General features: G+C 43.9%; 1 protein-coding gene across 4 annotated transcripts in view; it reads right to left on the bottom strand.

The window, feature by feature from the left end:
- Positions 1 to 13,700, bottom strand: part of GNAT2 (G protein subunit alpha transducin 2) — a 31,072-nt gene that overhangs the window by 5,450 nt on the left and 11,922 nt on the right. For 3 of the 4 annotated variants that reach the window (XM_083617861.1, XM_083617859.1, XM_083617860.1), the window contains exons 2-4: positions 4,073 to 4,115; positions 2,606 to 2,747; positions 1,165 to 1,322 (exon numbers count right to left, since the gene is read on the bottom strand). In XM_083617861.1, the coding sequence (XP_083473987.1) occupies positions 1,165 to 1,322; positions 2,606 to 2,747; positions 4,073 to 4,077 (305 nt within the window). In that variant the 5' untranslated portion in view covers positions 4,078 to 4,115. Of the gene's footprint in view, positions 1 to 1,164; positions 1,323 to 2,605; positions 2,748 to 4,072; positions 4,116 to 13,187; positions 13,408 to 13,700 lie in introns of all 4 variants that reach the window. The other variant, XM_083617858.1, reaches the window with a different exon arrangement.

Raw genomic sequence — 13,700 nt, 5'->3', positions numbered from 1 at the left:
TGCCAGAAAAGCATACAAGACCCTTTCGTCATGGCTAGGATAGACCTCTGTTTGTTTCAAACTTCCGCCAACAGAGCTAGCAAAAATAGAAAGGGATGGCTCCTGGTCAATTGCTCCACGAGGAAATTGGCAGCCATTATATTTACTGTGGGCATAGCCAGCGCTTTTGGTTCCCCAGGCCCTAAACTGTCCTAAGAAGTGTACAGCAGAAAGCAAGTAGGCAGTGCACATCTAACCTGCCCTAAGCTTCCAGTTGCATTGTTAGAAGGCTTGGTTGTGGTGGCACAACTGCAGAGCACCCTGGAGTGATATGGCACTGGAGGTCTGCAGACTAGGGACCATTTGTCATGCTCCTGTTCTTTTTCACTTCAAGCAAAGAGCATCTTAACACACATGTTGGGTGGGGTCACCTCTCTTATCCATACTCGCCAGTTGCATGGGAGCCTCTTTCCTGTGAGTTGATCCCACACTCCTGGGAAGTATGAACAGCCCAGCCAAATGGTGGATCTTTCCCAACCCTGTCGAGTGCCAGTGAGGTGCAAAAGACTTAAATGACTAGTCTTACCCATGTTGCTGCATTCACACCTGCTCTCCAGTGATTTGGGATCTCTCTGCAGGGAAGTGACTCCCGTGCTGCTTAGCATCTATGGGAAGGGGACTACCGGCTTGGAGATCGTGGGTTTTATGCAGGGTTCCTGTTGCATTCCCGCAGCAGACTTCCGCTTGCACAACGGAGCTTACTCTTCCATCTCCATCCCCACCCTCTCCATCCTCAAGATCTGCTCTGGAGGATTGGGGGTCCTTCCAAAGCATGGGGAGAGAGGAGGAGGGAAAAGTCTAGTTGTACAAGTAGAGCTCTTGTGCAGCATTGAATGGAACGCTATGGTAAGGCACAAGGAAAGAAGTGATCTGCAGAAGCTTGCTGCATTTCAAAAGATGGAGAAGCCTGACGGGGCAAGTTCATTTGCTTTGTGTGCTACATATGTTTGGGGCTGATGGGATTTGTAGTCAAAAATATCTGGAGGGCACTAGCTAAAGCTGAAATGTACTATATAAATGCATGGCAGTCTCTCTCTCTCTCTCTGAAGTCTCCCTGCCACAACCCCTTGTGCTGGCAATATTGCCTCTCCCCTCCCCAATATGCTTCCACAGGGACCAACTTACTAGGCAGCAGAGTCATTGAGCTGGTACTCAGCGGCTCGCTCAAAGCAGGCCTGAACACCTGCATCCTTCCAGAGTTTGGTTATACAGTCCACTAGCTCTGGAGGCATGGTTCCTTCTTCGATGGAGTCCGCCAAGTTGAACAGCTGTCGCCCCTCATCCTGTAAAGATACAAAGCCTGTAAGGAGACTGTGGTTTCCTTGGTGACAAGGGTATGTCAGAACCTCATAGTCAAGTGTTTGTATTTTTCACCCTCACAACCTGTTTTTAGCTGCACAGTTTGGGCACTTCATAATTTCCTCCTTTCTGACTTTGCAGAGGTCTTCTTATTGGGCATGCATCAAATCAGAGGACAAAAATGCATTAAAAAAAAGGAGGAACAGTTGTTTCCCAGGGCCATTATTGACAAGTGAAGAAAAAGTCCAAATTGCAACAAATCAACTTTGGTCTGGAGATTTGGTTTCTCAAGTTGAGCATTTCTTGCGAAGTATTATGAGAAGGTGCAAATATAGTAAGCATCTGCTGGGGATGATTTAAGCTGTAACATGTAGGGGGAAAGCTGGTCTAGAAATGTGTCTGTGTTTCCACTTTACTACTCCACATGGATGCAGGTGTGTGTGCTATCATCTTGGCACCTTCTGTGTGGTGATCTGCTCCAACATGGCATCTTTCCAGAAACATCATGCGTTGGGTGGTGTCCCAGCACACTCTCACTCTTACCCTTTTCAGTAAGTACTTTGATTCTCACCATTAATGGTGTTAGGTAGGAGAAGGTAAAGTGCAACAGGGGCCACAGCCTAGGTACCACTGGAGGTCTTATTCTGACACCATAATTCTAGGAGCGAAGGAAGCTGCCTTATACAGAGTCAGACCAGCTGTTCATCTCTCTCCGAACTGCCTGCACTGACTGGCAGTGCCCTCGCCAGTATCTCATACAAGAGAATCTTTCCCAACCCATTCCAGAGATGCTGGGGACCTTCTGCATGCAAACCAGATGCTCTACTGCTGAGTTACAGCACTTCTATGAATCAGCTCCGGTGAATCTATGGCTGCGGCTCTTGAAAAGTGGTCTTTAGCCACCAGGTGGCATCATCCCATAGATATCTTTTTGAAATCTTACGAAGTGTGCAGCACAGTGCATTGAGATCACAGTTACACTAACTCTTACTGTTCTGGTGCTTGGATATTCCACCTGTCCTTTCCTAGCTATTTTTCTTCAGAACATCCCATGGAAATAAAGATAGGAAACGTATCTAGCGGCAATGGCATTCCTGTTGTATGATTATGCATACTGACCTTGAACACAAATAAACAGACTTTAATAGCAGGTCCCTTTTTAGCACATCAGCCACATTGTAGCTGCAAATGCCTTGGCCCTCCCCTTTTCCAGAGATCCTCATTCGCTCAACGAAAACATGCTGCTGTCATGCACAAGGATACTGACCGCTCGGCTTGAATCCGCATAATCAATCCCCAGGGTGGTCATGGCTCTGATGATGGCCAAGATGGACTGCAAGATGTTGCCGTAAATAACTGCTTTGAACTCCAAACATTCTTCTTCCGTGTAACCATCTTGATGGATAATCCTGGGTAGGAAGGGGGGGGGGAGCGGGAACAGTCGCCATAGATGTAATAACCACTCTGGATATTCTTGAAAAGTTCTACCCATTTTATAGAGATGCATAATAAATGGCATCTATTTGCTTTGGGGGAAGAAAGTTTTTTCAAAGGACCATAATCTAAGACATCATAGAGTAAAACCTGCCCCAAACCACATTGGCTGAGATGACCATGTCAGGGTGAAGAACACATTTTGCCCCATGCCTGATTGTACTCCATGGGGCAGCAGTTTTGACATTTTCCCAGAACAATAAATGGCTCCCATTAATTGTGCAGCAAAAATGAGAATACTGTCTATCCCATTGAAAGGCCTTGAGTTTTATTTGTACGTTACTTGAATGTGAAGGCTGCAAGTCCTAGATACATGGACAGATATGATGTGTAAGTCATCATCTATAATGGACTTGTAGGAAAATGTTGCCAAGATGCCTCATGATATATAATTAGCTGCCCTTCCACTGAAGGCTTGTGTATTAAATGATGGCCGTTAAGTTTGTAGGTCACTTTTCTATTGTTGGAATTCATGAGTAGGGTAGGTGGGTGGGTGTGGGTGTGGGTGTAGTCACATTGGTTACTGCTACAGTTTAAGATGCCTCTTCCTGTATGGTTTGCTCTTTCACTCTGGTGTTAAATCTAAGTTCCCAGAAAGTTTTGAGTATCCCAGGGAATACTAAAGGCTACTAAAGGAAGAGTAACAGAACTGCATTTATCTTTTGCTGTTTGTTTGTCAGTTCATAAGCCACAGGGCTTAGAAATCTGACATTATGGACTTTGCCATCAGCCTTTATTGCAGGCTTATTATTATGAGGATTACTAAAACCATGTGCAGGGAAATTAATGTAGATTAGTCAATGAATCTGCTATGGAACTGGGGATCTGGTGCCCTCCAGATGTTGTGGACTACAATTCCCATTAGTCCCAGTCAGCATGGCCAGTGGTCAGGGATGACGGGAGTTGTAGTCCAGCAACATCTAGAGGGTAATAGGTTCCCCATCTCTGTGCTATAGCATATAAAGCATTATTTCTTCCTTATCCTGCTCAGGATCAGCTTGTGAAGCAAGCAGTTATTCCATGTTGCCCTAGCTTGCTTTTAACTAAATGCTATTTTTATTTGTGTTTTAAGCCTTCCATAATCTGTTTAAGTTATTTGTTCCAGCTCAGTCCTGTTGCCAGCAACAGCCTCTAAATGTGCTACTCTGGGTTGGTGTGGGATAGCAACGCAGGAGGAAAGGGCTGAAGGACACCCCTGTCTTTAGGGCTCTTGGTCCCCAGTCTAGAAGGCAATACTCACTTCATCTGTTTGACAATTGTACTCTTGCCTGACTCTCCAGCACCTGGAAGAAGTAAAAGGAAACAGATTAATAGCAGAATATGGGGAAAGATACACATGCAGATCACTTTGCAAAAAGACAGGGGTCGTTTTGTCTTGGCACTTGACTATTTTATATTTTCTTACTGGAATGTCTTTCCATTGCCAAGTTCCCCAGTTCAGACGTTAGGTCACCAGGCTTATGCAAATAAATGCCCGTGGCCTATTCATATGGGTGACATAAGATCAGAGGGGACATGTGGCTTCGTGTTTGTGGAGGAACATCAGTGATCATCACCTCCTCCTCTGATGCACATATGGATGGACTATTCACGTGGACAGTTAGTTGCTTGAGCAAGATAGCTGCACACCTTCTTAAGCAACACCTAGGGTAAATGATACGGCAGTATACAGGAGCTTTAGAAACTGCAGGTGACATTAGATAGGTCAATTTGGCACGCTTCATTTGTGCTTATATCCAGCTGGCTTTCTGAAAGGTGGTGTTTTACAATTTTGTGCATCTAATCCAGATTTTTAACTTGACATTTTGAAAGCGATGGATGGGATGTAAGGTGGGCATGATGGTTGGGGGGAGGAGGAGAGGAAATTATACATTGTGGGGAACAGGAGCATAGGCTAGCAAACTCGACAGCCCAAAGAGCTTGAGATATGCGTTGTTGCTCACTATTACCCTGCATCTTGGCAATACCACACACCCCATTCTTTGTGCAGTAACTGAGGGTCAACCCAGCATTGAAGTCCAGTCCCAGATATCTGGGAGGGCAAAGGCTTGCTTAGTAATATGAGCAGGGTGGTGTGTGCATTGTTTGATGTGTCTTGATATATATCCCAAAGAGGAGTCCTGGCCTATTAGAAGACATCCTACCCTGAATACTGAAGCATTCCGAATTCAAGTTGAAGACCTGTCTACAACTTTATTTATAACTGCAGTAAAGCCTGTTGCTGTTGGACCTGACTCCTTCATATATTATTTCTACATCAACCAATAACATGTACCAGTAATATTTTTTCTCTCCCTATGAAATTATTCTGAAACACTAATTTATCGATTGGGCCTAATCCACACATGCAGGAGAATGATGTGGCAAACGGTTTCAGAAGATATGGTGTTAGTCTTGCTTCTGTTCCCCCTCTCCTCCCTCCCCGTCTTTCCTTCCCAGCATTACAGCGTAGCACAACAAAGTTTAAAATACTATCCTCCATAGAATTCCTTTGCAGAGTTTCAACATGGTCTCAATTAAGATTCCACAGGTAGGGAGTATGAACAGAAGACAAGTCAGCTCACATTTTTCTCTCCCTCCTAAACTTCAAAATATTTTAGAATATTTGCTAAGAAATAAGAATATACCTGTTTAGTTTTCCTTCACTCCCTGACTCTCCCTCTATTCTCTTCCACAGTTGCAGTCTAATGTTCTAAGGTAGAAACGGTTTTGTTGCTTCAGATTATAGGTGGGGATTCAATGATTTAATGTTCTCCTGTGTTAAAAACACCCACACAATCCCTGCTAACTGAAAACTAGCACAGTAAGGAACAGATTGGCTTTGAATCCCTCAGACTAATTTCCTAGTCTTTTTATTTGCAGGGAGTTGAAACAAAAATATGTGAAACTATTATAAAATGGAACCCGCCCCTCAGCAGCCTTTCTGTTTTTGCAGTTAAATGTTACAGATCTGTACCATATATGAGTTGAAACTAACACTCGAAGAAGCTACATTTCTCTCTCTCTAAAATGGTGTATACACTACAGTGGTACCTCGGGTTACATATGCTTCAGGTTACAGACTCCGCTAACCCAGAAATATTACCTCGGGTTAAGAACTTTGCTTCAGGATGAGAACAGAAATCGTGCTCTGGCGGTGCGGCGGCAGCAGGAGGCCCCATTAGCTAAAGTGGTGCTTCAGGTTAAGAACAGTTTCAGGTTAAGAACGGACCTCTGGAACGAAATAAGTACTTAACCCGAGGTACCACTGTAATTACAACAGATTAGAAGAGCAAGGATTTACCGGGAACATGTAACGTGTCCCTGCTGAAAATGTAATGTGTAAAGCCTCTTGATGCAAACTGCTAAGCACAAAATCACTGCTCTAACTGCTAACTAGAAAATGCCTGCTTTTTTCCTTCATAGCCCAATGAAAGAGCTGCTGTTGTTTGCCAGTCTGACCAGTCGTGTCTATTTCATTGATGAGAAAAGAGAGTGGGAGCAGTTCATTATTTGTATGGGATTTTTTAAGAGCTTGAAATAAGTGCAAGAAAATTTCCCATCAGACTTTAGAGTACATCTCTTTGGAAATGTGGCTGTGCAGGTCTGGGTGGCAACTCTCATGGAGAAATCCACCAAACAACTGGAACTTAGAGATACCATTCCGAAAGAGATAATTTTATTGATAAATTGTTTTTGTTGCATTCAATATGGAAATTGAAAGAAATGCACTTTACACTCTCTGGCTATACAAGGACATCTTTGGAGAGACCTATTGGCATGAAAAGGGGTGCCAATGACATGGGATGTTTGTTGCAAATCTTCCACTAGGGAATATACTCTTGGACACAGATACTTCAGACACTTTCCATGTTTATCTTGAGGCTTTTGTTTTGTTTTGTTTTGTTTTGTTTTGTTTTGTTTTGTTTTGTTTTGTTTTGTTTTAGAGAGAGAAGATCCCCAGTCTACTTGTGTCTTGCTGCAGGTATGCTGGGGTAAACATTTTTTTTTCTTAAAAAAACCAACAAAAACGTTAAAAATCTAAAATAGTTCGGATCTGAGCAGCATTGTGTGCTTCTTGGAGTATCTACTAAAGATGCTGGTGTTGATTTTTTGAAGAGATCTTGCACGGAAGAAGACACAGCCTTGCTAATAAAGTGTTAAATATGTTTCAGTTATTGCTGGAACAGAAAGCATTATGCGAGCCTCTCAGGGGATGCATGTTAAAGGGACAGTGCAGACAGTTGGAGGAATCTGGTCCCCCACCCCCACCCCCACCCCCCTGTGCAACTACGTCAGTCTCTATAAGTAGAAAGCCTTTGGTAATGCAGCATTCCTTGCAAAAGGGTATGGATCGTGCCATTTCCAGGATGTCATGCAAGAAAGCAAAAGAGGAAATGCTGGGAGTGCATTAAGAATAAAGAGGCAAAGCAATTACTAAGGAAGTTACCAAGGGAATGGATTTGGATAGAGGCCAAATCATTCTGCTGGGCCTCCCCATGCTGGGCTTAGCGACACAGCCTCTTTCATATAGCAGATCCTTCTGTATCCACTTCTTCTTCTTCTTCTTCTTATTATTATTATTATTATTATTATTATTATTATTATTATTATTACAGTATTGATTATATTTATATACCGCCCATACCCACAGGCCTCAGGGCAGTTCACAGGATAAAATCACAATATAAAAACACAAAATGCATAATCAAAATAAAAACAAGAACAACCCAATAACCCCCCGCAAATAATCAGAGAGGGAAAATAGAATTTTAAAAGCACATACACAATATTTGTAATGAAAAATATAAAAATAAGCACCCATCAGGTATCATCAAGGAGTAGATTAAAAGTTCAATTTAACTGCCTTTCAAATCAAAACATTTTAGCCATTGGTCCCCCCCCCCATTGCAACCAATCATAGAAGCTCTTTGATCCAGTGGAGGCTGAATTTAATATTTTGGCTGGCTGCTTTAATATTTTGATTTTTCATTTCTGAAATGCCTTAGGTTTCCTCCCAGTATTGTGCATGAACTGTTTAGGAGACAAAACTTCAGTCTAATAAGGATTTGTGGTCTTGGTGCTTGCAGTGTACACTGTTCCTATTCTTTAGATGGCAAAGTGGCCTGGCAGGAAGATTCTTTCTTATCCTCACCTGGCTATTCTTGGTTATTTCTCACTGATATCTCTCTTTTTGTCCATCTCCCCACCTCTCCCCCCCTCTCTCTCACACACAGAGAGAAAGCTAGTATGCTAAATGCACTCAATAATTTGATTGTATGATTGTCATGGCAGCTCTTGGATTCTGCTTGTGAAATCACTAGTAAGGAAACACAACTCTATCCTAGGGTGCCATTTCAGATTCCAAAATCGAGTAGTTGTGGAATTATATCTAACTCAAGGAGAAGGTAGACTGCCTACAGATGATATGAGGCCACAGACAAATTGTGGTTTCTCACAGGCTGGCATTCAGCCTTAAGCACCCAGGTCAAGAGATGAGGCCATCTCAGTATCTCTTTCTGTCTCTCTCTCCCCTAAACATTTCTATTGCTGTCTGTTAACCCAGCACAAGTAGAAGGTTAAATACTGAAGCCAACAATGACTTGGTAAACTAAGACCAGCCTTTGAAATTACTAGGTAGGCCAGGCCTATGCTGAATATCACCCCTGGCAGGTGCGTAGGAGCAGTTCACAGCATGGTTCCAAGGTTTGCTCCTGGATCTAGTTCCAAAAAAAGCTGCCCAGTAAACTTGTAGATGGGGTGCTCCCACGGAATATGTGGCCTGGAATCAGGGAGGGACACCATCTCCACTGCCGCTCAACTGGCACCCCTAGTTTTGTATTTTATTTGCAGGTTCAGCACTGCACTGATGCGCCAATTAGGCTAACCCCGGTCAGCAAACCAGAGTACAGATATCCCCCTTCAGCAATGGAGGCTGGTCTAATACGGCGAATGGGGAATAGCCCCTCCACCTCAGTCTGCCCCAGAAGCCACCCCCTACCTGCCTGTCTTGTTCAGTGCAACCAATCAGGCCATTGCTCTGCCTGTCCTTGGCTCTGGCTCCACCTACTGTTGGCACATCTGCCTTCCGCCCTACCAGTCCTAACGAGGATCAGCTACCATTGCCCTCTGGGCAAGGCCACCGCCTCATCTGTTACATGGGAGCTGATGTTGCATGGGAGCTAGCATTACTGCCATATTGAATTAATGATGCATGAATTTATTGTCAGCTGGAAATACCCCATGTACATTACTACCCCTAGGGCCAAATCAGACTGTGTATTGGAGTTGTATCCCAACAACATCTGGAAGGTTCCTCACCCTTCTGTACTAGAACTAAACACAAAAAATCAGTCCTTCAAGATAGTTGTCTAGACAACTTTTTCATTTAAGGGAAGTATCTGGGTTTTGCTAAGCAGGGCACACTTGTGAACCACATTCCTATACCTTCTTTCCTGTGAATAAACCCCATTGAAATCAATAGGATTTACTTCTGCATAGGATTACACTATAAATGCCTCTCTCCACGTTTGTATCAAACCATACCTCCACCTACAGGTATTCCAATTCTAGTGACGGCCAACAGCCCTAAGTTGAGACAACCTGGAGCCAATGTGGGCTATTTTTAAAAAGGCAACAATATAGTCCCAATTATGTTTTAAAATTGGCTTAGTTACAGAGGCCTTCTCACCGCTGCAAAGTAGATTCATAATAGTAACTTCCACTGGGACTGATTCATATTTTACCTCACATCAGTAGATATTTGCATTTTAGATGTGCTGGCTTAGAAGTGTGTATTCTTTAGGTGCTCACTTTTTCAGGAGTAGGGAAGCTTTTTCAGCCTGAGGGCAGCATTGCCTTATGGGCAGCCCTCAGTGGTGGGTGGAGCCAGAGGCCAAAGTGGGTGGAGCAACAGATCAGATGCTTGAACAGTAGTCAAGAGGTTGCTACACATACACACCTCCACCTCCATCCTGGCAATTGAGTACTATCATACTTCAGGGACACATTCCAGCTAGTCAAAAGCACAAGGAAGGGTGCAGAGAAAGGCTGGAAAGGAGGTATGGGTCTGATGGGAATTCCAAGGGCCAGATAAAGGGCCTGAGGTTCCCCACCCAGCTCTACTTCTCAACAGTTACCTTCTTCGCTTGCCCTTCAGTCTTCTTCAGCAGCCACAGTATGTTTCCTCATCTCATCACCTTAAGCTGCTTATTCCAAAACAGGAAGCTGCTTAGAATTAGGACTTAATCACCCTGATCCTAACCTCCCTGCTGTCACCTGAAGGAACCCATGTTGCACAGTGGCAGGCAAGCACAGGCTATCTGCACATTTGATATATGCTACTTCAGCTATTTGATCTATGCTCTTCTTTTTTTTTTTCTTCCTGTGGAAGGTTTATTGCAAGAAGCCATTTTGTTGGAGCAAGCACATGGGATCCTGCTTCTTTCCCATGCAGGAGGAGTTTCCATGCAACCCACTGCTCCTAATAGCAGTGGTTTCTAATTTCTCAAACTTTGACTTGGCTGAGCTAAAAGGCGGGAGTGGCAACATCTTTTCCTGCTGCATGTAGAATGCCAGAGGTGCTTTTATCTTGATCTTTGAATTCTCAGGGGCTGGGTGGGTGAACAGGCTTTCTGGCCTGGGTGTGACATCTGTGTTCCTATATCCTCTAGGCTTTTGTGTCTGGAGAAGCCTGTACTTTTCAGACCACTATTGAATGAGCTGGCACAAGGTGTTCCCTTTCCTTTGCCCAGTAATAAACTGCGCACTGCTGTTCGTTTCTGCATCTCAACTGCACCTACGGTCACCCACTACGGGACTCCAAAAATTCACTGAGCTCGCACAACTTTACAAGATGTCCAGCTACTTTCTTTAACCATGCGCTTTCTTGTCTTAAACTTCTTTTGTGCCACCTCCTGTAAAATCTCCATTAGTCACTTTCTTCCCACTAATTCACATTCTAGATTAGTTCATGGCAGAGAGCAACATCTGGTAGCCCACAGATTCCCCATCCCTGGGTTATGGAAACAGCTCACAGCTATGAGCCACACAGGCAGGGCATCATTCAGATGAGTTTATATGTGCAGCAATCAGGAGCTTGGGAAGATGTACACTTCTAGGAGCACTGCACATCCTTGTTATACTTGGAAAGTCATCAGCCACAAAAACCACGGATAAGAACATAAGAGCCCTGATGGATTATACCAAAGAGCTAACTGAGTTCGGCATCCTGCTTCTCACAGCAGCCAACCGGATGCCTATTGTAAGCCGACAGAAGAAGGTGAGGGTAATATTCCAGTTCTGCTGTGGCTCCCTAGCAATTGCTATTCAGATGGCCTGCTGCTTTTGATCCTGTAGGTAGTATGCAGCCATATTGATGAGCAACTATTGATTGCCTTATCTTTCATGAACTTCTCTAATTCTCTTCCAAAGCTGTCCAGGTTGGTGGCTATCACCACATCTTGTGCTAGCAAATACTGCAGTTTATGTGGTGTGCAAAATACTTCCTTCTATCTGTCCTGTATCTCTTGACATTCAGTGTCACTCTCGTATTATGAGAGAAGGTGCAAAACCTTTCCTCTATCCATTTTCTCTGCACAATGCATAATTTTATACTCCCATACTTGTCTCCCCTCCACCTCATGCACCAAACTAAATACCGTATTTTTCGCTGTATAACACACACTCGACCATAACACACACATAGTTTTTAGAGGAGGAAAATCCGTTTCTCCTTACTTTTTAGGAGGAAAAATGTGAGTGTTATGGTGCAAAAAATACGGTAATTGTCAGGAGCCAGTCTATGACAATAACCAGCTTTGAGGGGCACATGAAGCATCACTGAAGGTGTCTGAAGATATCAAGTGGGAATGTTCAGCATTGCATGGAATTACAACTTTGGGGGGGGGGGGAGAGGACCCACTCTTGCCTCTCAGTAAAGCTGTCCAGAATGAAAGTCAATCTATTTTGATGCTGGCCTTCTGCCGGTCTCCTTTCATGTTTAGTGACAAGAGGTTCAGGGGATAGACACCGAAACCACATAGGGACAAACCTCCATTGCTGGTCTGAACACCAACCCCAAAGCACAAAGGGTACCTGGAATCAATCAATACTCTTTCAGCAAAAGGATAATACCTGGAATCAATCAATACTCTTTCAGCAAAAGGATAATACCTAAGTCAACATCAATATAAACAGACAGAATGCTTTCAATTTCTATAGCTATTATCAAGTAAAGGCTGAATTTTGTAACATGAATTCATTTCTAAGTCCTATAAGAAAGCAAACCTAGATTGACACCAATACCTTTCCTTCAGCACCACAGACCCAAGGATCTGAAAAGCCTTTGCTGTTCATTCAAAGAAAACTTGACTGCAAATAACTATCACATTATAACCTCATCTCTTGAGCCTCACAACTGTCCTTATGGGCTGGTGATGAAAATAAGGTTAGGATGGCTTAAAGGGCAAGTTCAGGGTGTATTATTTTGGCAGAGCCAATTGAGAATACCTAATGTCCTTTAGATAGGGTGTTTATATATCCACCTTTGAGAGGATAGGGACCTATGTCAGGCTCCATTCCTCTTCTTTTCCAAAAGGCTGTGAAAAGGCTGACAGATCAATTTGCCACCTCTTCTTGTGAAGGGAGATTGAATGCAAGAGACATGGTTTTGCACATTCAAAAATAACATGGGCCATAGCTTTCCTTGTTCTCCTCCAGCCATTGACTCTCCTTGGAAGCACTTAATCTCTTCTGACAACTGTGGTGCCTGAGACTGCTTTGCTGGAGAGGGGTGTTTGTGACATCTTGTTCTAGCCAATGGGCTGAGAGATCTTGAGTTCCGGCTGATCGGCCGACTTAGGAGGTCATCAAGCTAATGAGGAACCATCTGGTGCTACTTAGGAAAACATACTTTCTATTTTTATTTTTTGAATTCTGTTTCTCGGTGTGTGCTGAAACAAGCTATTTCTCTGCCATATTTCAAGGTCCTTGGCTATTTGGGCAGTAGTGATCTGTTGCTTGGCAGCAACGTCAACCATAGTTTTTGTCATCGTCTGGGAAAAGCCTAATTTGGAAAATGGCATACCAGAGGGTGGCTGCCTTCATTCCATGTGCGTCATGGTTAAATCAGAACTGAAAGGCACTTTCCCATTTTTTATTATTTTTACCACCAGCACCCTACTGAGATGAAACACTTTCCTCTCCCATCCACAGCTGTTGGTACAGAATAGCTATGTTTTCCCTTTGGAATTCTTCATTCGGAAACGTGTGATAGTATAGGAAGCCCTGGAGAGAGCTGCCTTCTCATTTTGCTTGCCAGTGGTGTGTTCCCCTTGCAGCCCACCCCATACAAGATCTCATTACAGCACACCTACCGAGCAGTAGCAGCTTGACTGTCTTTGCCTCTTTATCTGCATCCTCCTGTAGCTTCTTTTCCAGTTCTTTGGACCTCTTGGCAAGTTCCTTATCCTCTGCACTTGCTCCACTCCCCATCTCACTGTCTCCTTCTTCCTCTCCTTCCTCCTCCTCTCGTTGGTTCCTGAAGCCCCTCTAGCTCTTTGGTTTGTTCCAGCTCTTCAGATTGGTTGACTCACCCTTTTCCGGGTGGAGGAGACGAAAAAGACCAAAATAAAAGTATCTTACGCGGAATCCTCCAGGGTGATGAAGAAGGTATTCCACGGAGCTGCCTTAGCTCCGCAGCTGCAGGCGGCAAGGCAGCTGGTCCAAGACTGCTAAGAAGGTAGCATCAGAGTTCTTCACCTTGCTCTGTGCTCTTTTCCCCTCCCCCCACTCCCTGCTAAGTCTTCGTGGGTAACCCAATTTTGTTACGGTGGATTTGAGGGCTTTTTATCTCGCCATGTGACCTGGGAAATCCAATTATAAAAGCC

The sequence above is a fragment of the Podarcis filfolensis genome (genome assembly GCF_964270895.1).
Source record: "Podarcis filfolensis genome assembly, chromosome: 6".
NCBI classification, from domain to species: Eukaryota; Metazoa; Chordata; class Lepidosauria; order Squamata; family Lacertidae; genus Podarcis; species Podarcis filfolensis.
Note: the sequence above shows the minus strand (reverse complement) of the source record. Positions and strands in the feature narration are given on the sequence as shown.